The following is a 26,198-nucleotide window of genomic DNA, read 5'->3' on the forward strand; positions in this document are numbered from 1 at the left end:
ATATTTTTTATCGTCAATATTAAAAGACATGACACGGATGTCCTAGCAACAAAACAACAAACGGTAATCAAACATGTTTTGCTCCCATAGCTCTTGAAACAAGAGAACAGGACACTGCTGTATAAGTACCAAATACGAAGTAAATCTTACACCACTGGCATCCACTCATATACTAATAATCACTTTTATCACAACAAAATTCACTGCAATACTCGAACTATTGTTTATAGGATCCGAGAAATAAACGCGCACTATGTACGAGCTCCGCGCGCGTGCGTCCGTCCTTTATCGAGTTTCAAAACAAACTGGTTGGGACGACGATAGTGAACTACTAAATAAAACTGAGTCACGGAACCCTGAACAGTCCGGACTGATCGCTAATCAAAAGCATAAGTTACGGTCTATCGGGTCCATATAAAGGGACAGCACTGTAGGGTTATTTGGTAGTGCTTACAATAAATTAATGTATAATTTGTTCTATTATACTATGTATTTATTTCAGATATGGAATGATAACATTAATTTAAAATATATATGTACTTAGTATATGATAACATACACTGATGGTGCAGCCTCACTTTTATACAGCATCTGAAGTGTTTGTTGAAGCTGTGTTTTACTTAGCTAAAAGACTAGTTTAAAAACCACTGCTGCATTTATTAGTATCCAAATTTATAAATAATAAAACAATTCTTAATAATGAAAAATCGAGAATTCTTCTCACTGACACCGATGTAGCAGCTCAGACTTTCCTTGGGAGTCCCTTGCTACTCGGGATACCGGTCTTTGCGAAGGGCCGACTTAACCCTCCGCGGGTCTGAATATGAATCTTTAAGATGTCATATTGTATGGACTTCAAAGTAATGAAAAGAAGGTTATAAAAAATATATAACTATATTGCTATTATTGCTCACTTAGAATTAGTAATCTTTACAATAATAATTATTAACTAATTATTATTTATACATAAAATACAGATTAAAAATATGAAACAGATGGTAGTTTAATGAGTTTCGTACATCGCGCTCACTTGTTGCGCAAGGGACCACTTTTGAAGATTTATAGGGCGTGATCTCAAGTTACACTTGATAACGTCTCATTTCTGCGCACACGCGACATACACAGAGGCCAAAACCGTTTTGTTTTAATACAAACAAATGTCAACAGGTTTAAGAAAAAAACGCGACAGAGTACACAAATTCTGTAGATTTTTTTCTTTTTATGACACTTGAAAACCTTGAAAAGAACTTTGTGACCATTGTAACTATTACACAAACGGGTCGGTACAGAAAAAAAAACTGAACGGAAATTCTTTTATTATTACATATATAAGACAATATAAGGCAAAGTCCCCTCGCGGCCTCAGTCTGTCTGTCTAAACGCGATAAAGTCAAAAACTACAGAACGAATTTTCATATGGTTTTCATAGACGCAGTGATTAATAGGGACGATTTAGCGTTATAATTCATTAAAGTTTTGGGTCAAATATGATATATGACAATGACGGTTGAATATGTCGGAAAACATGGTAACTAAGAGATTGGCGTGGGCTGCGCAAATAGATATATATATATATATATATATTTACAATATAAAAGTTTGATGTAGACACTACTACTCGGGACAGTTAACCAGTATAAATTTAAACACAGAACGATGTTTTGGTGAAGTCTTTGTTATTAATGTGACAATCATAAAAAAGTCATAAGTCAATAAATTACAATAGGTTGAATTCATTTTTTACGCATTGTGAATCATTTGTTGAAATTTTGAGCACTACTTGGCAAAACATTACAGACCATAAAATCGAACCAATCACTAACAGTAGTATCCTTTGTTGGTATTGGATCATTGCCAACACACGCTCTCTGTGGTTCTAGACTGCCAACGAATTTGTTAGTTTATATTACCTCCATATACTAAAGCAATTATGAACTAATAGCCAATTCGATTGGGTATAGAATTTCAATAACTAAAAATGTTTTGCAATATGCTTATTGAGTGAAATATAGTTCAAATTAAAATAGCATTTATTCAACAATACTACTTATTATATGATCAATAGAGAACATTGGTGGCTCTAATTAAAACAACATTGAAATAAATTGAAATTAGATTCGAGTGTATAAAATTGTGATATTCGTTCATTCAAACAAAATAATACAGATCTTCAAAAATTCTTTTCATATATATTCAAATATTAACTTGCAAAATTTCGTTAATATTTAAAAAAATATATGCCTAAGTTTGGCTACGAAGCCATAAAAACGTTAAAATGTTTCCAATATTGTCCATGTATATATTTAAACCTAAAGCTGGCTACTGACTTACTATAGTAACGTAACTTGCGCACCGAACATGAAACATTACGGCGTCCGCAGAATATGAGAAAATTGCTCGTTGCGAACAAGATTCAACCGCACGCCAATTTAATTCGCAGTGAAGTGGTCTACCATAGACTATACTACAAATATTACATAGTAATCCAAACCTTTACGTGCGTGAGCTCGCAAGAACGCGTCGAGCGAAAGATGTTCGTGACGAGCGTAACAGTTTACATTATCTATATTCATATTTTATTTATTAACTAAGATAATTTATATTTTAACTTTTAGTGTATTTTATATACATATTATAAACATTTTTAGCAAGCTTTTTAGTTTGTGATGATTGATAATGATTATATAAAATACAAAGGCACCTGAAGGGAAAAACCACTTCAATATTTCTCCAAAACTAGCGCTTGCATCATTAACTTCAATTTAATTTCAATTGTTAAAGACAACAAAGAAGACAAATTATCTTTAGCCGTTTTATTTTTATTAAATTAAAGTAAAGTTACCGTTCGTTTAAATGACCCAGGTCAGCGGCCAGCTTTTGAATGGCGTCACAAGAACGATTGATGTCTGCGCTTAGTTCAGTTGTTGAATTATTTATGGCGGCGTTGTTTAACAGTAAATTAGAGGAACAAAACAACGTCTCTTATTGAAAACTGCACTTCTTTGTCCTTTGGACGAGCAGAGAGATGAGGCTATTAATGAAATCAATGGTTATTTATCCAAACTTAATGAAGGTAAGATCATTTAAAGATCTGCTTCGTTTGGATTAAAAATGAGCAGGTTTTTATTTATTATGTATTTAATTGAAGGTAATATTAAAATGATTTTACTTTTTAATCGATTGTTTAGTTACAGAAATAAAACATTATAATAAGTTCGATATTATATTTATATATAAGTACGTACCTTGTAAAATTATGATATGAACGTCAAATTAATAATTAATTAAGCATTGATTAATCCGACATTTTATCACTGCAACCTACCAGCTTTTTTTAAAAAAAGGTGAATGTACTCCGTCCGATTTCAACCTGTTTTTGATTAATACTATGTTACAAATGTTTTATATGATCCTTCTCGAAAGGAATTCGCTTACAAAAAGAAATATGGACAAAAAAAATTAATAAGAGTATATATGTCTGCTAAATAAGTATTTATTTAATTAATAAACTATTAATTTATCACGTATCTATATCAAACTTATAAACGATATAATATACAAGAAAACTAACAAATATTAACATTTATGTCAATGAAGTAGAAAAGGATCCACATCCACTGAGGTAACTAGGTAGTATTTGAACTTGAGAGCGATGTTACAATTTATAGACGAAAGTTCATTAATGAAATTATCAATTTAAGAAAAAGTTTTAAAAACCTGGGTTTGGTTATAATAAAAATGTTTTCATACGGTTTGGCCGACAATAACGTAATAAACGAAAAATATTATAAATATAGAAAAAACATGCATCGCTAGGTCATAGAAAAAAATACGATGATAATGGGTTAAATATTCAAATGCATATGTGAATTGAAAAGGAATACAATCCGGTACCTGGTCATCACAAACGCTCAACATAATCGTGATTAGTTACATTAAAATTGCATGAGCTTAATGTATATAATGTAAGTATGCGACGCCATATTGGCTCCAAGGTTTTACTCTTTGTTACAAACAAGAACCTACGTCAAACATCGTAACGATGTGACGATAAAAAGAACTTAAGGGCTTAACGTTATTTTTTACGACCTCGAAAAAGTTTAGGACATTGATTTATAAACCTCTTTAATTGCAATACTTTTTTTAATTTTATGTGTAAATACTTTATTTAAGATTTATATCAGTTTTAAGTGGATATTTTCTTATATATTTTATTGGTGGAAAAAATAGGTGTATTTAAGTATGATATTCGAAGAGTGATTTATATTTATACTAACAAAAAATATCATACTTAGAACGTTTGAAAGAAATATATTTAACGATACTGAGATTCCTTATATTCTAGAAAGAGTTTTCTATCGATTTGTATTATTTTAATTCCGTGTACGTGCGAAAACCAGTTGCCAACTGTTACCTTATATATATATTTGCGTAAATGAAGTGTAAAAGGAATAGAAAACAAACATTTATCATTATACTAATATAAATTATTTAATGAGGAATTCAGGAAAGCGCCATCGCTAGCACTAACCAGTCGCCAGTCAGCTTTATCATGCCGCAAACTATTAGTACCCTTGTATACTTGTAATACGTTTATCTCATTTATTAGGGATCAACTACATTTTTAGTCATCTCTAGTCTCTCTTTCATCTCTATCTCTATCATATCTACAGTTAATTATATCGTATTTTCTCTTCCATTTAAGTATCCTTGTTACGAAAAAAGCTATTAAAATCCTTGTAAACTTGTTTTTATTTTATTTGTAATATGAAACGTCATTGTTCTCTCTAAGCAAACATAAAACAATGCTGGTGGAAAATAAACTAGTTCAAACCGGTTCCCGTGTGACATAATCCGTAAGTTATATTTTAATCCTACGTTTAAATTGAGGATTGCAATATTTAGTAAGGAACCTACTAAACGTATATTACATATTATGTTTTGCGTTATATTATTGTAGCATAACGTAAGATTTACGTATATAATACTAAAAGCTGTGTCTAAAAAGATGGATAATTAACAATAGCTTAGTTTTATTTTAATTATGAATAATTAACTAATGCATTCCTCATAGAAACATAGGAACAGTTTAAATAACAATATTTTCAATAAATTTATAATCAATTTAAGTTCTTCAACTTCCCGATTCTAATTTCAAAATATGACAATGCTTTTTCCGCACATTTTTACATTCTAATTATACCAAGCATTTACGAAACGTAATTTTATAAGTCTCGTGAATCTGAAACATTAGTTTAATAAAAACATTTCTCATATATGTATACACACCTTAACTCAACTTTCAGTTAGGTTAGACGGTGTTAGCAACTGTTTGGCACACATTCCTACCACCCGATATGGCGAGCGACCGCACTCACGGCCGTGCGACTCGATCGAACCTATGAGCCATTATCTGATCTTGTCGTCATTTCTTTTAAATGTAATTTGATTTTCGCGCTGCACTTTAAATTCATGTCAAAGTGCATGGGAAAATTGTTTTATTGAGTTTAGGTCATTTCTTTACGTCTATTTATACTATTGTAGAGTTAGTAATTAGTTACGATAAGTACAGAATGTATTGTTGTGTCATCTGAGTATTTCAGGTATATATAATGTACTAATACATACTATCATAAAAATAAAACAATTCATAAGTTTGTATTAAGATAGCACCAAGAATTTAAATGGCGAATTTCTCATCGTAACTCATACAGCCATCAAGGCGCCAAGCAATCTCTTCGCTTATACTACGAGTATATTTTCGTTCCGTCGGAAATATATGAAGGTTTTTTTAAATAAGACAACCTCAAAAATCATACTACTAATACAATGTATATATACGCCGGTCGGGTAGTTTTATGTAACATTACAAAGTGATATAAATTTTTTACGCATATATTATATTATAGGTATTTGATTTTTTATCAGGTCTCTTATTCGAAGTATGTTAACAATCAAGCAAAACCTACCTCCGTATTACGTAAAAATTATAGAAAAAAATTTTTTTTTTTTTTACTTCGTCTATTGTGTTTAATTTGTAATTTTTAATGAAAAATTATCCTGTTTGATCATGATCATATTAAAACTATGAAATAGTGAAAGTGAAAAAAAAAATTAAAACCAAAACTTTTAAGTGCACTTATATTCTGCATGACGAATAAATGCAGTATAAATAAGTTGACACACAAGGAAAACAATAATTACATTGTTAGGTATATTGGCTCACTAAAGCTGAGTTATCATGAATGTTTATATGGAACACATGTGGCCTTAAAAATGTATGCGTACGATTAATTTGTTATCAGAGACATGTTATTATTTTATATAAACACCGGAGGTTCAATGTGACGACTGTTTGTAAAGTGATCACTTATTTAGCTTAATCATTACCTTATTAAGCGCATTTTTATCGAGCTTAGTACTATTAACTTTCATTTATAAGTATTCGTAGAAACAAATATTTTCTATAAATTACGATGTTTATTTCTATTATAATAAGTCCTATCCATATTTAAAAATACGATTTATAATAACACATATTATTCTAAAAAAATATAAAGTGTTTGTCTATAAATAAAAAATATTAAAGATTTTAAACAAGTGCTGATTAATTCTAAGCTCACGTGTCCGACATTAAACTTTAATAAAATAACGAAAGCGTAAATCCGCGATAGAAAATATACTTAAAGCTGACTGCACTTATCTGTAAGTTAAGTATGGCCTCAATAATTCATGAAAATAACAGTATATTATATGGTAGAGAACAGATGTAGAAAGTACTTACATTAGTCGTCAGCTGGGTCGTCAGTGTGTGTACCTTTTCCTTAGCGTCCGCCAACTCTCTTCTCAACTTTCGAACCTACGGCAATGAATGTTGTAAACATATTGTCTAATATGTAGAGTACGCTAAATGAAACAATGAAAACTAATTTAAGTTATCTGTGGTAAACAAACTGATACATATATTGAGCTGACAGTTGTAATAAGTATCATTTGAACAAAAAAAAAAAAAACGAAAGTCGAATTTGTCAAAATGAATTTTGTAATTACTATGACAAGTTTACTAAGACGTGTTTCTTTTTTTGTTTTCCCCAGAAATGTGATTGTTATGAAAAATTCTTTAGCATTTTCATTATGATTGTACTTTTGTACGGCACAGTAACTTTTGCATGTTTGCTATCAGTGCTTTTGACTAAATTACAACGGCGCCAGTGAGTATATAAATTTGTATTTAAAACAAAAGATAATAGGAAAACACTCAATATTTTTTTATAGTTGAGAATGATTGTAATTTATATGAAAATAAATAAATATCTTACCTCATGCGCCTGTCTTTCATCTGACCCAGCGCCTGCAGCGAGGGATGACGCTGTCGACACCAAAGAAGCGGTCGAACCATGCACTGCAAATATAACATTGCTATACTATGTAAATTTACATGATTTATAAATAAAGAACAAATAAAGGCTGATAGGTCTTTGTGCAAGTCCCTCTGAAAAAGTATTAGATAATACACGTTCATCCTATATTTCCGCATTGATGATGTAACAGGACAGTTATGGAGCGTAACGGTAGTATGCGCAAGCGATCCCGTGACGCCCCCCGTAGAGATGGTGAGTGTACAGCTGGTTTTTAGTGGGTATTCCGGTGGCGTTCTAGGCGCCGGCGAATCCCACATACCCCCACGCTTCATATGGGGGAAAAACGTAAATGCGTTTTTCCAAAAATAAAAAATAATAATCTTACAGTACCACTACCACTTACGTGGTGGACCAAGTCAGATTTCAAGTTATAATCTCTATACATAGACATCAGGTGTAATTTATACGTACTAATAAGGAGGTAATGTGTTTTACGTCTGTATATTAACTAGTTAACTTTAACTTACTAAATATGTTGACAAACTGGAACACAGAAATGTAAAGCTATTTGTGAAAACTATTGCTACGTTAAGTAATACTTACTCTGGATTCAAAAATATATTTCTTTTGGCAAGATACTACAAAAAAGGAGAAAAAATATATATTTGGTAACTCGTAAATTATAAAAATATCTACTTCGCAGAATTAAAGTTTCATAGTATAAAAATATACATTAAGCACATTCATTTGGATTTTATTTTTACATGTACAATTGGACCCTTTTTTGATTGAATATATGTATTTAAAGAATATGAAGTTGGACGAGCATATGAGCCACCTGATAGTAAGTGGTCACCAACGCCCAACATTGGTATTGTAAGAAATGTTAACCATCGCTTACATCAACAATGCGCCACCAACCTCGGGAACTAAGATGTTACGTCCCTTTTGCCTGTAATTACACTGGGTCACTCACCCTTCAAACCGGAACACAACAATACCAAGTACTGCTGTTTTGCGGTAGAATATCTGATGAGTGGGTGGTACCTACCCAGACGAGCTTGCACAAAGCACTACCACCAGTATTGTTATGTAATCGTTTAACCGACTACTAGTAATATAATTATAATACGTTTATTGTTAGGGTAGATGTTACTTGCTGGTTAACTTACAGTTCCATGCCGCAAGTAATAGTGCAAACATCTTTATTTAAAAATATAAAACTTCGTATTATTGCATCCGCTGGTGACAGGAGGCTGGTTAATTTTCGCCCAAACGATCGGAAATGTAATTCAACAGGAAAATCGTTGCAAGCATTCTTGCCACTTCCACGCGGTCATGATTTTTACATTAGTTATTTTAAATTTAGATGTTTATATACTTAAGGCGTTTTGCAAATAATTGTTATATAAAAAGTATGTTTATCAAATTAAAATAAACTTTTATCAAATAGCATTTTCAGATATGATAAGCACAATTGAAATCTTTCATGATTATATTGAATGTGAAGCTCCCACCGGTTCGAAATGTAGATTCTGTCGAGAAGATCAGAAGACAGAGTAGACCAGTGAGATACTTAGCAGTTATTTTATTTCTCAAATCAAAGTTCATAGTCCAATTTATTTAATACAGATACTTTTATTATTGACGAGCCGGTTGGCGTGGTTGGTGGATGCTTGCCTTTCACGCCGAAGGTTGTGGGTGCGATTCCCACCCAGGACAGATATTTGTGTGCATGAACATGTCTGTTTGTCCTGAGTCTGAGTGTAATTATCTATATAAGTATATATTTACAAAAGAAAAATAGTATATGTAGTATATGAGTTGTCTGGTTTCCATAATACAAGCTATGTACAAGCTTAATTTGGAATCAGATGGCCGTGTGTGAAAAATGTCCCACGATATTATTATTATTATATTTTATATAAATCGTGTATGGTAATTAAAAAGAGAAAATAATTCTACGCTTTTTTATCATCAATATATTCTATACGTTCTTCTATTGTGTATTGAGCCTTATGTATGAATTATTTTTAATATAAGGTTTAAAATTTATGCGAAATTTTACAATAGAAACCTATACCTCGACTCAGGTAGGATACATGACGTTGCGAGGAAACGTGCTGATTGCGGACACTTGGGAGTTTTAAGTTTGTCTTTTATTCTCTAATCATTTAAAAAAAATTATTTTTCCAGATACAATATACGAAGCTTGCTTAGTAAGTTAGTAGCTTACTAGTACTTGGTTAGTTACAAGGTCTTTTACATAACAGATTATAAATAATAACAACACATATTACTTATTTAAAAGCATAAATACAGAAAGTCGACTGCTTTTCTATTGTCGCCTGCCTCTGCTATTTAGACAGGAAGGTATACATGTGTACGTTTGTCGTAAATGAGCGAAGATTTTCACCAATAAGATCGAACGTCACATACCAAGAAGATTAGGATTAGGACCGTATTTTAATAAAGAAATACGCGGGAACTATCATATATACATATATAGCTAGTACGCATCTAAGATCGAGATCGAGATGGTACCAGGATGGCAGTGGTATGAACGCGTGAATCTTAACCGATGATCGTGGGTTCAAACCCGGGCAAACACCACTGAATTTTCATGTGCTTAACTTGTGATTATTATTCATCTCGTGCTTAACGGTGAAGAAAAACATCGTGAGGAAACCTGCATGTATCTAATTTCACAGAAATTCTGCCACATGTGCATTCCACCAACCCGCACTGGAGCAACGTGGTGGACTCCAAGGAGAGGAGGCCTTTAGCCACAGGCTGTTACGGACGCATCTAATGTAGGTAAGGTAAGATTTTAAATATTTATTATATTATTCAGTGCACTTGGTTAAGTTAACATTTTCCTTACTAGTCATTTGATTTAAAAAAAAAAAAACTACGTGCAGTTTTTTCACTAGAAAGTCATAATATAAGGTTTATATTATATCTGAAATTATTGAAAAATAATAAATCCTGTTATTTCGTTATACCTTCGTCATTTTTCTTCGGATAGTGGTGCGAGTGTCGAGGAGTGTGCATCACGTTGCCGGGCTGGTGGGTCGGGCTCAACGCTGACCGCGGAGATGGTGAAGGCGGTTCGGAGACCCCGTAGTTTAGACCTAGGAACATAAATAATGATAGTTACATATATAAGTTTAATACAATCGTTATAATAGTCATATTTCGACAACATTTGACATTCAACAACAAGTGCCTTATTACTTTTATGAATTATCTTATTAAATAAATCATATATACCTTTATATTACGATAATTTATAATTACAAATAGCATCTTCTTTAACATTGAAAGTAACTGTGTAAGATAACACAATTAAAAGTATAAGAAACAGCTCAAATATCTTATACCGTTGGTCAAGTATATCGAAGTTTGGTCACAACGACTTTTGAAAAGACCTGAAAGAATCGGAGATTTTCTCACGACATTTTCATTCACCGCTGAATACGAAACGAGTTATAACGCCGTCCTCGCCTGGATTTTGATAGTTTTCTATCACTACTATTCACATTTTATAATGGCGTTTACATCTGAACCCATCTAATCAAATCATTTTAATTTATATGCAGCCTACTGAGACAAGAATATTATTAAATGCTGGTAAGCAATCTTAAGCAATGCAAACCTTGTCCTCCTGGTCCATACTGCACCGGCAAACAATAGTACGGTTCGTAATCACTCTCTGAAGACCTTTGCAGCATTGACGGGTACAGCTTTTCTGACTTAGTTGACCTGGAACGATATTTACATGTTAATATTTATAAAGTCAAGGCAGAGGAAGCAGTAAACTGTATTTTACGTTATATATTTCGACATTTAAGTTTAATTAAAACTTAAGAGGAAAATTGGCATTTAGCATATTTTTTAATTTTTCAGATATAGTGGTTCAGCGAGACTCGAATCCATTCCCCGGAAATAATCATTACCGTAGTCAGCCAATTTGTTCAACCGTATTTTTATTCGATTTTTAAATACTATACTTTAATTTGTTTTCAATAATATGATGCAATAGAAAAATTATTAACTACATTTAATAAATCACACTAGAAGACGACAAAAGCCTAAAGTACCTGAGCCGGCATAGTAAAGTTATAAACGTATTGACGTTCATTTGTTTTTGCAAATAAAATACACGAAAACAGCCCATTAAAGAAAAACCACAAACATAAATTTACAATGCTAAATGAATTAATTTAAAGATGAAATTGAAACGAAAACATGATAATTCTTGTGTGATTTCAACGACATAAATAAATGATTAATAACAGCGAAATTAAAATCAATAGCGTTTGAATTTGTACGGCCTTAACGATTCATAAGATTGTTATTTAAATTGAAGCCGTGCCATGTTCGAACATGCAAATGTTACATTATAAATGAAGCGTGCCACCTCGAAGCAAAACATAAACATTTTTCATCCTTGTGGCATACCTTGGAAACGTCCTATCTCTGAGGTAGCTAAAAATCAATCAACAATCAATATTACATAGTGTTATAGTTTAATGTTTACATAATTAATATTTCATTTACATATATATGACATGATATGGTAAGGAAGAGCATTAAAGCACAGTGACAGTAAATTTACATAAATAGATTAAGGGATTGACTTGATGATGATATGATGAAACGAGTGGCGTAACTGTGTAACCCAGAAGAATAACATGAACCGACATTGTTTGATATGTTATTTATTATTAATTTTTTTACAGAAAACAATCGAAATTAGGCCTAGCCACGCCACCGTACCTAAAAGTAACCGTTCGTCGACCCACCTAATACTGTTGCTCCTGTTGAGTCGGGAGCTCTGCGCGTCGCGATGCATGATGAGCTTATTGTGTGTGAGTGAGCTGCGGTGGTGTGAGTTAGGGGAGGAGGTGTGGTTGTGCGCGTGCGCCGACTGCAGCGACGTGAGCGACTCCAGCGACTCGCCCTCGGACAGGCGCCCGCTCGCGGAGTAAGTGTTGCTGCAAAGGGGAAACGAAATGAAGGCTCATGCTGCGTGGCCAGCCGGGCCGGCTCGCGACTGGCCGAAGGGGATGCGTAAGCATGATCGTGAAACACTCTGTGATAAACTTTCACGGAATGACGCACAGAATGCACAAAATATATACATATATGATCTAGGAATGAATGATTGACTGACGATGCGGTGATAAACGTGATACATTTTAAATTTAATGTTGAATATATTATTCCGGAAAACCACACACATTCAGGGAGTATTTATGGATACGTACCTGTGTCTCAGCCACGGAGCGTAGGGTATTCCGTAATCAGACTTGACTTCGGAATATGTCTGCGTGTCTGAGAGACTTCCATCGCTAATCTTCATCCCGCCTCGAGGCGTTGCCCTGAAACAACGATTGTTGTACCGAAACCAGCGACCACTGCGAGATTAGGTCGAATACTGACACGAATATTCCCACGAGCCTTTACTATCGATATAAATAAATACGAGCCGATAAGAAATGTTAACCATCATATCTAGAAAATGGTATACAATGTTTGATATTAAATACAAATAAAGAAGAACTTTATACAATCAATAAAAAATGTCTAGTGAAATAAAATTTGAATACTTATTCTTGTAAGGCATCTTTAAAGTTTCATAACGATAATACACAAACAATTAATACGTCAAAACGAGCTTTATGATTTAAAACACCGCACTATACTGCACATTTGTAACATCAACAAAACGCGTATCTTTTAAATTAAACTTCAAACAGGCACGAACTTGAATAAAAATTATTTTCAATAAATAATTGTCAGATTCGGTTTGTGTATTTAAGTTTCACATAATAATAAAATAAGAACCCAACCCCGCATACTATTTTTGAAATACTAATTGCTATTAATTATTTAATAATATTGAAAAAAATCTAATTTCACCGTTTAATATATATTTGTAAATGAATACGAATAATTTTATATAATAATATACAAGCCGAGAGGGCCCAGTGGTTAGAACGCGTGAATCTTAACCGATGATCGTGGGTTCAAACCCGAGCAACCACTTAATATTCATGTGCTTAATTTGTGATTATAGTTCATCTCGTGCTTGACGGTGAAGGAAAACATCGTGAGGAAACCTGCATGTGTCTGATTTCACTGAAATTCTGCTACATGTGTATTCCACCAACCCGCAGTGGAGCAACGTGGTGGAATAAGCTCCATACCTTCTCCTCAAAAAGGGGAGGAGGCCTTAGCCCAGCAGTGGGAGAGGCTGTTACTGTTACTGAATAATTTTAAATGTTTTTCATATTTAAAAATATTGAAAACATAACAATACGGTCCTGGCCATTGTAGGCATTGTAACGTAAATAATATTTAAGAACATCTATCTTTCTCCGTCTAACTTCAATGAACTAATAAAACATTATGAGTTTAGCTAAATACATTAATTGGTCATGCCTAGCAATTGTTTTTGTGATCTGCACCGTTGATATCAGCTGGCGGGATGATGTCATTGAAAACAACTGAATGAAAACTCAATTAAAAGATCACGTTTTAACGACGAAGATCATCCATAGATTAAGCCAATTTAACTTTTGATATGAAACATCCATTGGCGCGTCTTAGGGGTAAGACCGATACGTAAGCCGTGACGGCAAACGTCATGACGCACCCTAATGCCGTTATGCTCCCACTCCACCGCCAACTCTCTACTCCCTCGTGAACTCGTGGCCCGTATAATATTACGTCATTGCTATATATGTATATTATAATAATAATGAAATATATATAAATTATTTATTCTACTAGCGAAATTTTATATTTCAATTGATTTTTCTTCATATTTATTTATTGGTTTTATTTAATTAAAAATTCTTTAACAATCATAATTTACATAACCATTGTCCCTTGAAGCCCACATTTCTTTTAAGTCGACTTCACAATATCAATTAGTGAACTTTAAACACCAAAAACATTATTAATAACAATTATTATTAGTTGTATAATGCCACTGCAATCATAAACTGAAAAATCACACATGCTATATGTTTTTGATTCGTGTCTCTAAATGTTACCTGTGATGATGAAACAGCGCAGCGAACTCATGTGTCCCAGGTTTGGGTAATGATTGTGATCCAAGGAGCCGTTCACGTACCGACGCCGACAGCTGCGCAGCCGCAGTTCCCCCCAGGGAATATGATTTTGGTCCGATACCATTTTCTACAAAACAATTATAAATTTTTAAAACATAAAATTATTGGTACATAATTTTTATACGGTGGGATCATTTGTTTGGGCGTTGTCTAGATAGCTACTCATTATTCTACCTCCAAATTGCAATACTTTGTGCTGCTGTGTTTCGGTTTGAAAATTGATTGATTCAATGTAGTTTGAATTACAAATTACATCTTAGTTCATAGTTACCATAACTGACAACATTGTCGATTTAAGAAATTATTAACAATTCTTATGGTGTCTATGGTCATTGGTGCCCATTTGTCAGGTAACCTAAAATAATAAGATAAGAAATCATATGTTGTCAGTTGTTATTTTAGATAATGTATACTCACTGTGTATCTGTAGGTCCTGTGTACACGTTTGAGTACCGCCCGATACTTTGACTTTCGTTCTGGGTACTGCCGAAACTTGAGCAGTTCTACCAACTGCAATAGGAATTTATAGAATATTACTTATTACATGAATTTTAAATAATGTATGATCAGAGACTTATTATTGCTGCAACTTTTAATAAAATGAATGTAATTTAGGTGTTTAATACTAGACTGCTATGTTGAGGATAGGATAAGCGTTAGGTATAAATAAAGTAGCCCATTTTCTTCCTTGTTCAAGCTTGTTTTATAACAATATACATCAAAATCTGTTTAATGGTTTGGTCGTGAAAGCGTATCAGATACAACAGAGTTTTTTTTTTACATTATTCACACACCACAGGCCTTCTGATCCCAAACTAAGCAGAGCTTGTACTATGGAAACCAGACAACTGATATACTACATGTACTACTTCTTTGTATTTACATACACACTTATATAGATAACTTTTTTATTAAGAATTACTTTAGCATTAATAATATTAGAAAGGATGAAATAATAGCAATTTTTTTGTCTAACGCCTTAAAATTTCTATAAGCAAATCTTTTACTTTGAATACATATTGCTAAGGATTTTTATTCTTTGTATGTCACATAATAAAATCTATACAAATAAAGAAACTTGTTAATGATTTCAAAATAAATGTCTCGTTTTAAGTTGATATGTCTATTTGCGAGTTACCAACCATTTTAATAATTTAAATATTTTATGTATAATTTAAGCAGGCATTATGTACTTCAAAATGACAGATTTTAAAGCATCGTCTTAAATTGACTTCCACGCTAGTTGGTCTAAGATCCGAACTAGGGTTGACATTCACCCATCTGCTTACCGGATGAAAATATTTTTTTCCTTAATTTTACAATTAAATAAACATGTCATGTTGTCAAGTGAAGTCACGGGTTTTGCTAGTCCTTATTTGATGTTTTTCATTGTTTTTCGCATATAATACTAAAATAATAATTTATAAAATCGATTTCTAACCATGACCGTGTTGTGGCGGCCCATTAGCAGGGGGCGGTGGTGGCTGAGATCCGTTTTGTCTCTTCACGTAACCAAAGCTCTGTGGAACTTTTGCTTTGCTAGACGAACAGCTGCTACCGTTCCCACCACTAGAGACACTAGACGGACGCGACGACGACGGCCCGCTGGGTGATTGTAACTAATGAGGAAACAAAAAATTAGATCATTTATGGAACTAATTATAATGTTATTTCACACTATTTCACGTATTACATACGTATGCCAAAAAAACTGTTGAACTTATTAATTTAAAATTAATTATAAAAATATTATAAAATAATAATATATTATTAAGAAGCGAATTATCTTAACAAAAGTTTAAAGTATTTTAATCGAGATCAGTAATATGGCAGATATTGTCAGATAGGCAGATAAAGGGATGACTACAAAATTTATATTATATTTGCATATACAATATTTAAAAAATTTATAATATAAAATAAAATAATAAAAGGTTACATTATTTAGATCTGATCAAGTTATAATGTAATAATATTAGTGTATAGGCAAACTTGTGTTAACTGAGCTATAACGTATAGTTTATGCTTGTACCTGCGAGCTTCCACCTCGCGAAGCGTGCTGATTTGATGAGTTCGACGCTGGGTACTGAAATATGAAATAAGAGGTGAAAATTTTAAGTTTTTTTTACGTCTAAGACATACAACGCAGTCAGTATTTTTTTTTCAAAAGTGATTATAATAATCTGCACTAGTTATTTTAGTAGGAAAATACGTTTAAATACGTTCGGCGGTGAAGGAAATATAATTTGAGGAAACATGTTGGATGGATGGATGCATTGCAGCATCAACAGTATGTGCGAGCTGTAACCTTTTACACAAAACAAACCATCTATGTTAAAAAAATATAATGTACATACCTGTGGATGCGGAGCTATGCCGAGCTGTTGTGCAGCCGTGAGCTTTTCTCTTTTGTGATGCTGTGGCGAATGGTGACCGGTACGACGCTCTCCCTTCCGCCCGTGGGAAGGGCTAGGAGGAGCGGGAGCTGGTTGATTCTGTAATAAATATATGAAAATAACGAATAAATAAACAAAACCTGTACCCGCTGTTGTCAATTTAATTGTCTGTTATTACTTTGGATTGACATTTTTAAGCGTGTTAGAGAATTTTTATAATGTATCGAAGTCTTTATTTATTTCGTGTCATAACTAACGTATTATACATTATCTTATACACTTTACTAGACATCTACTTATTAACTTACACATACGTATGACGAATCAATTCCTACTTGTTAGTAAATTTCACACCCAACAATTTATCACTCAAAAACCCGCAAACTTTTCCCCAAGATTCAACTTAATTATCAGAGCCGTTATCGTGATACCGATCAATATATGTCCTTGTTTGTTGGATTGTATTAATTATTATTCACGTACCAGTGGAGGAGCTCCCACGCCGGGCGAATCTGTGTATTTCTTCCATGTGGTGTCCTGTCTGGGCGTCGGTGGCTGCCTCTCCGTCTGCTGTCCGCAGTCAGCCTTGCTGCGCGTTCGTCCTACCACTCGGTAAACTACGCCGCTACCGCCTTCCATACCTCTACGAACTCCACCACGTCTGTAATAAGATTAAGTATTTTATATAGAAATTGTTTAGATGTATATTTTTTTTAAAGACAAATAGGTAACTTGACAATAAGAAGTCACCACCTCAAATAGACATTAGATCGTTATTTGACTCGTAAACCTTTATGTCAAGATATGACAAAGCTTAAGAAAACCTACAATTAATTTAAACTCAAATATCAATGAAAACAATTATAATATCATTTCTTTTGATTTTACGTACCGTTATCTATTTTGCAATGTTTAGTAATAACCCTAAAATAAAAACACCACTGCTGGACTAAGGTTTTTTAAATGGAGGTTAGGTTACTCCAATACGAAAGCAGACACACATGTAGACATTGATTTTATCCGACACATGCACGTTTCCTCTTGATGTTTTCCTTCGCCGAAAAATACGAAATGAATTATAAGCACAAATTATGCACATGAAAACTCAGTGGTGCTTCAGTGCTTGTAAAGATTTGAACCCATAATCTTCGATTACGATTTAAGTACTCCAACCACCAAGCCATCTCGGCTCTAAATTAAAGGCTATTAGAGGGAGCTTTTCCTGAGAGCCAATCCATTACATTCAAGACAATTTATTGACACATTACGATTCTATCTAAGAATGATTCGTTATAATCAGTGGTTGGTGTAGTCTCCGAAGGGTTTGTTGACAATATTATCAGACCAATAAATGAAAAGAAATATTTTTCCTTTATAGAAACTAAGACACTGAAAGTTAAAATTTAAAAGTCAGAGCGTCGTTTCGTATTGTTGTTCTGAGGCCGATATAATATAATACCGAGAAAGGATTTAAATACAAAAAAATTTATGATTCGCTAGCAAGCCGCTTAAATAATATTTTAAAATATTGTGTTTTTCAGGTATTTCTCCTTTATACGTTTTGACAGTTTTTACATACATTTTCACAAACAGAAATATTTCGTATTTGTGTATGTTAAAATGTACATATGTATATTATATTTTTATTTTCAACTAACTTATTTTCTCTCATTCAATATATTTTTCATTTATTTTATGTAATTCAGTAACGGATCAACTTTCATTGTCTATCAAACGAATGTTGTGATTCATGTTTTTAAAATGGTGTTTGATGAATAACCCTTCCGAAAAGGGGCGCTGAACCCTCGCAAATGAGTCACAAACAAAAACATTCGAAAATATATCCATCAGCCCTTTTTTCATGTTTTTTAGGAATAAAGAAAAAATATGCAAAATAGCTTAAATTTAATAAAATCTCTTTTAATTCGTGAAAGCGCTTTAAAAATATGATTTAACCACATTTTATTGACATAATAAATCACATATCATGAACATTATGAACAAAATATATTCCAAAATCACATTATAATATATAATTCAAGAAATTTGTCACAAACACTTTTGGGTTGTGAGTTTACAAAAACATAAACCTGTCACCTGCACCGGTGCGAAATGTAGAATCTACTGAAATGAACAGCCGAAACTCAATAGTTACATTTTCTTAGAAATAAAAAGTCAAAAAGACCCGTGCACACCTCGCAGCAGAATAAGTACCAAATCATAAGAGAAGTTCTGCTCAGCAGAAGGGTATTCACGGGATATTTGTTATTTTTATAAAAATAATCATATAATAATGATTTCGATTAAATTTTCGAGTTACTAGTTTTAACACTTCGTCTGCATGGTGGGAGGGGGCAAGTATTAGGTATAAAAAGTAAACTATGTTCTTTCTTCATGTTCCGAATTTCTACATACCATACACATTATCAAATAATAGATATGAGGATAAAATCGAAGTAACTGGATTTAATTTACTACTTGCTTTTTTATCATCTACAAACTCAAATTCGCATTAAGAGTTTATCTTACCTAAAGCCTATGTTCTCAAGCAAGGTCCTATCCAGGGAATTTTCCTACGTCATCGTTATATGACATTATTACAGTTCCTGTTAATCGTACTCATAAATACACGTTTAATTTATTAGTTTATAATAAATCAGTTATTTATAATATCAATACGAATATTATAAAATTTTAATTAATTTTGTTTTCTATTTCTATACTTTAACGACCCTTTTTTATTTATAATATGTATTTAAAAACATATATTATTATATATGTTTGTTTGTCAACGTGTGTGTCTTTAATGTTTGTAAAAAGAAATCATACTTTAAATAAAAAAATAACTTTGTTTTTATTTATATATCATTTGTAAATAAAATGACAAATACACATTTCACAACTGCGAAATAAATGTTATTACTATTGTATTGTATCTATTATCATTCAGGAACGAATAAACATAACCAAATGTGTGTTTGATAAAGAGAAACACTCTTCTCGGCTTATATTATAACATTTCCAGTCAAATGTTTATGACAGTAATATGAGAAATAATAAAAAATACTGTAACAAACAATTTTTTTTTGTAACAATCATCTTAATTTGAGCTCTAGATACACTAGCAGACACTTAAGAGATTACTACGCACTTCTATTCAAGTGATGGATTAAATACCCGACGTCACTGATGTTCACTTATGAACACTTCTTTAGAGTACAGTACTTTTTGAGACTTACCTTAATATTTTATGTAAATAACTACCAGTATATGTATGCTTTAAAAAAAACATTCGCTCTTATTGTGTTCGTCGTTGAGTCTATTTTACAACAAATGATTTGCCATGTTTATTCTCAGGGTTTTGAAAAGTGTTTTGTTTGATGAAAGTGTCCTACAGGGTGCTTTAAGCCTGGGGCGGTAAAACAAAGGCAATTGATTTGGCTGATAGAGGGTGTTCATCTACATGCAACATGTTGCGGCCTACTTTTAAACGAACGGTAATATAGAGTGAAGCGCTCTTGTGTCTTAAAATATAGGCCACTCTGTAGGCAACAAAACCTATCCTCGTGAATGTACCAACAACGTAAAAATGTAGTCTACATTATGAATAAGTTATTAATGAGTGGCGCAAACATATTTTAATGAGGACGATACGCGTTCATCATTTTAATAATAACATGGCTCTTATAAGACATCCGAATAATTTAATAAATATCACGATTGTTCTATAAATAAAATACGACTTTCAGACACTCAAATGAAATTCTACTATATACTAATACTAAAGCGAAAAAAACGTATCTAAGACACGTACGAAACGATTTGCTTCCTCGTTTCTGATACGAACCACTATATATAGGCCTCTGCATCTTTGACAGATGATTTAAGCAGCATCGCGAAGGCACTTGCGTTCATGACTGAATAGACCAATGCGAGAGAGGATCCTCCGGCCGCACTTCCGACAAGTGTATGCGCCCCCAGATGGGCGGGGGTTTGAAGCCCGCTCATGACGCCTAGTGCGTTTTTCTTTTAGTAGTTTAAGCCAGTCATTGTCATGCTTTGATTGACCTTCGTGAATAAGGCGTCGCCACTTGGCACGGTCCTCTGCCAGTTCCTCCCATCGATTGCTAGGGATGTTAAACGCAACCATATCACGCTTAGCGCAATCTTTGTAACGGAGCATAGGCCGCCCAACAGACCTCTTTGCATCCACAACCTCTCCCAGTAGTATTTGCCTTGGAAGACGGGTCTGCTCCATTCGATGCACGTGTCCCAGCCACCGTAACCGTTTTTTTTTGAGAATGGCCATGATGCTAGGCAGCTGTGCCTCGCCTAGAACAGACTCGTTTGTCACGCGATCCTGCCATGTGATGCCCAGAATGCTCCGAAGACAGCGCAAGTGAAATGTGTTTAGTCGGCGTTCTTGTTTTGCGTACGTTGTCCACGTTTCTGCTCCATACAAGAGTGTGCTTAGGACACATGATTGGTAAACAAGCATTTTCGTTTTTACCGTAAGGTGTCTGTTATCCCAAGCCCTTGAACAGAGCCTCCCGAACGTAGAGGCTGCTTTGCCGATGCGGAAGTCGATCTCTGCATCAAGCGAGAGATTGCTCGACAAATGCGACCCAAGGTAGCAAAATTTGTTAACCACCTGTAAAGGTGCGCCGTTAAGCAAGATGACTGGTTGCTCTAAACATCCTTGCGCTAAAATAACGGTCTTCTTGCAGTTTATGGACATTGAAAAGAGGTCGCACGCTCTGGCAAATTTGTCCATTAGACTCTGGAGTTGAGCTTGGTCATGAGCAACGAAGGCAGCGTCGTCAGCGAAGAGGAGACTATCTACAAATAGGTCCTCCCTGTAGCGTTTGGACTTGAGCATTGAGATGTTGTACAGCCTACCATCGGTTCGCGTGTGTAAGTGGACGCCTTGCTGTTCATCTCCAAAAGCAACCTTCAGAAGCACTGAGAAGAATATTCCGAACAAGGTGGGGGCCAGTGCACAACCTTGACGAACACCACGGCGTACGTCGAATGGCGTGGATGCGTTGCCATTGTGCAGGACGGTAACTTCCATACCTTCGTGGAACGATTGCACTATCCTTAGGAGTTTTGGGGGGCATCCAATTCTGACAAGAACCGAGTACAACCCCTCTCTGCTCACGGAGTCAAAAGCCTTATTTAGGTCTACAAATGCAATGACTAGGGGGGTATGTTGCTCCCTACACTTTTCTTGTAGCTGTCTGAGTGAAAATATCATGTCGACAGTTGACCGTTGGGACCTAAAACCACATTGTGCCTCAGGGTATACGCGGTCGGCGAGCCTTTGTAGTTTGCCTAAAATGGCCCTGGCAAAGGCTTTACCGACGATGCTAAGAAGAGATATTCCGCGGTAACAGTTGCAGTCGCCACGATCGCCTTTGCCTTTATAAAGAGTGACGATGTTAGCATCTCGCATATCCTGAGGGACGTAGTTTTCTTCCCAGCACTTAGCCAGGTGGTTATGAAGGATGGGCAAGAGGCACTCAAGCTTGACGACTTCGGTGACAACATCGTCTTTTCCGGGGCTCTTTCCACATTTGAGCTTCTTGACGGCCAGATAAAGTTCCTCTACTGTGGGTGCAACGTCTAGCTCGTGCCAAGTTGCCAGATTCGGGACAAGCTCCATTGCTTCTGGCTGAATATCCACTGGGCACGAGTAGAGCCCCTTGTAGTATTCTACCCATCTTGCCATCTGGCGGGTGCTGTCTGTTATAACAGAACCGTCGGTTTCCTTGAGAGGTGCCGTCTTTTTTGGAGTAGGTCCAAGAGCTCTTTTGATGCCCGCGTACACCCCGCCAATATCCCCCGCGTTTGCGCACGCTTGGATGCTTTGGCAAAGCTCTGTCCAATACGCATTTACAAAGAAGCGCGTGCTACGCTGGAGTGAGGCTTTTGCCTTCGTGAGATCTTTACGCGTCGCATCGCAAGGGTTAAGGCGAAAATTTAAAGCGGCTTGGCGTTTCGAGTCAATCAAGGGAAGTAAGTGCTTCTCGTTTTCTTGAAACCAGTCGTAAGATTTTGCCTTTTGATAGCCAAAAATCTTGCCTGCAGTGTCAGTGAGAAGAGACTTGACTTTTTCCCATTCGACTCGCGCTGATGCCGTACTATCCCAAGTTGCAACTTCTTCGCGGACGAGTTCCCCAAATGACTCCACTACTTCCATGTCACGAGTCTTGAAAAGATTTATCTTTTTTCGACCGAGTGGCTTGGAAGAATGGACTCTTCTAGGGACAAGTCGGACTTTAGTAGCGACGAGGCTGTGATCGGTGTCGCAATCGGCACTGTGAAACGCCCGCGTGTGGAGCGTTTCCCGTAGATCCCTCCTTCTTGTTAGAGCAAGGTCTAATTGGTGCCAGTGTTTAGATCGAGGGTGCATCCACGAGACTTTCCGCATCATTTTGCCTTTAAAAAAGGTGTTGGTAACACACAGCTGGTGCCTTGAGCAAAACTCCAACAGTCGTTGTCCGTTGTCGTTAAGCTTGCCTATGCCGTGTGCACCGAGGCATTCAGGCCAGGCTGATGTACCCTGACCGACGCGGGCATTAAAGTCACCCAAAATATGCAGTCTGTCAGTTGGATTCACCCTGCGCACTGTCTCATCGAGCTGGCCGTAGAATTGATCCTTGGTCTCAGGTTTTGAACTAAGCGTCGGTGCGTAAGCGGAAATTAGCGTGACAAAGCCGCTTTTTGTGTTTAGACGCAAGACCATGATCCGCTCGGAAACGCCTACAGGTGTCTCTATGGCGTTGATGAGATGGTTTCGAACCGCGAAACCTACACCATGCTCTCGTGTTTCCAAGGAACTCTTGCCCTTCCAGTAAAATGTGTAGTTAGCTTCACGCAAAGACCCTTCGTCTTCAGTTCTGGTCTCTTGTAAGGCTACGATATCGATATTGAGCCTTTTCAGCTCCACGTCGATACTGTAAGTTTTGCGCAGTTTTTGGGCGCAATCGGAGCTTCCGTAGGTGTTCGGGAAGCCTGTCCTCATCGTTCGGACATTCCATGTCGCAAAGCGCATGTGAGCAGCGTTGTTGTGGGTTTTGAGATTTTTGTTTCTTTGAGCAGGTGGTTAATGTCACAGCGTCAACGTCCAGCTGTAAGGCTTGTGTTCCGTTCACCCAGGCGGAACAAGTTAACGCTGAGGCGGATCAGTACCTTATTGATCGGGGGCTGCCCGACTTAAAGCAGGCGGTAACTGATCAATGGATCTACGATGGATCCTCCTACTGTCAAGAGTGGCCCCTGGCGTCCGCACTTACGCCTATTCGTGCTGACTTATAACCGGTGACTGCCACTCTCCGTGTTGTTTTCCACCTGCAAGACAGGTGAGCGAAGTGTCCTCTCCGTGGATGCTGCTACGCCTGGGCCAGGCGACTTTATGGCAACACGGGCTTGCCCAGTACCCATGCCACCCTCTCCTCCTCCCCAGCAGGATCCGCAGGAATGACGAGTCAATACGTGTGGTGCTGGTTTGGCCGCAGGTGACTGGCTTACGCCTAAACGGAGGCACCGCTCCGGGTTTAATATTAGTTTTCCTTCTTCTTTGGCGTGACGCTGGGATAATTTTGGGAAACAACGTATCAAGGAGAGGGGGGAGGATACTGTGATCACGGAAGATACAGGAATGTGACACTAGTAGCTAGAGCAGTCCGGGGTCGCGTACCCGTAGTGATTCCAACCAGCTATCGGACAGATAACTGGTAGATCCACCCTCTGGACTCACGAACCACTATGTTCTGGAATATCCTCCCGACCTCCGTTTTCCCCACCACCTACAATATGGGTACCTTCAAGTCTAAAGTGTATAGGCATCTTCTAGACAAGCGCGCTCCATCTTAGACTGTTTCATCACTTTCCATCAGGTGTGATAACAGTCAAGCGATAGCTAATATATTAAAAAACAAATTAAAAAAAAATCACAAATTTAAGAAAAACTTATTAAATGTTTATTTGTTTAAAAATAACCTATTTAAAATTTTGTTAAGCTAATTAGCGTTCGAAAATACAAAGAATGTAGTAATTAAAGTAACATAGCGGTTTATTCAGGGCGATCATCAATCACTCTTTATTGTACATCATTTGAGATCAATGGAACCTTTATGTGAAGAATTAAGATAATTATTTTTACTGTAAAGGGGTCACCACTATTGATACAACGCTAAATGGAAATAATATTCCGAACTCTTGAATTATATTATATAATAATATCGATAAACAACAAAATGTGTTGTTATTGCTATATCTATGTTCAATATCACAACCAAAATAGTTTTCTTTTAATAAGTTACATGTATTATTTCAATATGGCAATTATTTTTATTCCTCATTATAATAAAACAGGAATATATTTTTTTATACGTAATCGAGATTATTGTTATTTTTTAAAATATATCTTCGTTAAATTTAATTAAAGTAAAAATTATATAAATTTAAAAAAATAGCTTTTGTCCTTCAATCTCGCTGAATTTATTGTAAATTAAGAATTATTTTATAATAAATTTAGCGAGATTGTTAATTGCAGAATAATTGTTAACGAAACATTCAATATTTGTTTTAGTTATGTACTTTTAAATAACCCTACGGTTCAAAATTTTTCATCAGAATTATGTTATAATAACTATCTAAAAGTCGAAATAATTAAAAATAATAATGACCATAAAAGTACAGAGTATGATTCTTATTTTAAAAATAGATTAAAACATTTCATTTAAATGACTCAGGTTTCGCAGAATAAGAAATTAATCTACGTCAAATCATTCACCGGCTTAAGTATACTGAAGCCAAACATTTCTTGTAATCAAAAACTGGATATACCTTCGTATTTCAGTCACAAAAGGGATTCCTGTGAGAGACGTTATGTAAGACGTAAAGAAGCGCTTTTATTTTTACTGATGCAGTCTGAAGACTAGCGATTAAACTGGCTAAAAATTTTAAAAGACTTTTAAAATGGACGTTTGACCTATATTTGGATTAAAATAGAATCTTTAAATATAAATGTTATTGATTCGAAAACGTTTATTACCTATTCTTAATATATTGTTATGTATATATTTTCACAATTTAAAAAATATTATCAACAATAAACAGTAAATTATACAAAAGCGCGACTTGCAATTCATATACTATTTTACAACAGACTTCACAGCACAAGCCACGCTATTTTTTGTATTTTAAACATTGAGACAAAACGCATTCGAAACGAATGCGTATTGCTAGTTTTGTTTTTTTTAGTACAGGGAATAACGTATTACTTTTTT

At 34.9% G+C, this 26,198-nt stretch overlaps 1 protein-coding gene across 3 annotated transcripts in view; it reads right to left on the reverse strand.

Annotated features, from left to right (window-relative positions):
* LOC126778988 (protein sickie) overlaps nucleotides 1–26,198 on the reverse strand; it is a 225,298-nt gene that overhangs the window by 36,422 nt on the left and 162,678 nt on the right. For all 3 annotated transcript variants that reach the window (XM_050502739.1, XM_050502747.1, XM_050502751.1), the window contains 12 exons: nucleotides 17,386–17,563; nucleotides 16,864–17,001; nucleotides 16,539–16,592; nucleotides 15,948–16,125; nucleotides 14,924–15,016; nucleotides 14,429–14,573; nucleotides 12,635–12,748; nucleotides 12,170–12,361; nucleotides 11,020–11,126; nucleotides 10,367–10,495; nucleotides 7,320–7,402; nucleotides 6,785–6,859 (listed from right to left, as the gene is read on the reverse strand). In XM_050502739.1, the coding sequence (XP_050358696.1) occupies nucleotides 6,785–6,859; nucleotides 7,320–7,402; nucleotides 10,367–10,495; nucleotides 11,020–11,126; nucleotides 12,170–12,361; nucleotides 12,635–12,748; nucleotides 14,429–14,573; nucleotides 14,924–15,016; nucleotides 15,948–16,125; nucleotides 16,539–16,592; nucleotides 16,864–17,001; nucleotides 17,386–17,563 (1,486 nt within the window). The remainder of the gene's footprint in view (nucleotides 1–6,784; nucleotides 6,860–7,319; nucleotides 7,403–10,366; nucleotides 10,496–11,019; nucleotides 11,127–12,169; nucleotides 12,362–12,634; nucleotides 12,749–14,428; nucleotides 14,574–14,923; nucleotides 15,017–15,947; nucleotides 16,126–16,538; nucleotides 16,593–16,863; nucleotides 17,002–17,385; nucleotides 17,564–26,198) is intronic.

This window comes from Nymphalis io, chromosome 2, assembly GCF_905147045.1.
Source record: "Nymphalis io chromosome 2, ilAglIoxx1.1, whole genome shotgun sequence".
NCBI classification, from domain to species: Eukaryota; Metazoa; Arthropoda; class Insecta; order Lepidoptera; family Nymphalidae; genus Nymphalis; species Nymphalis io.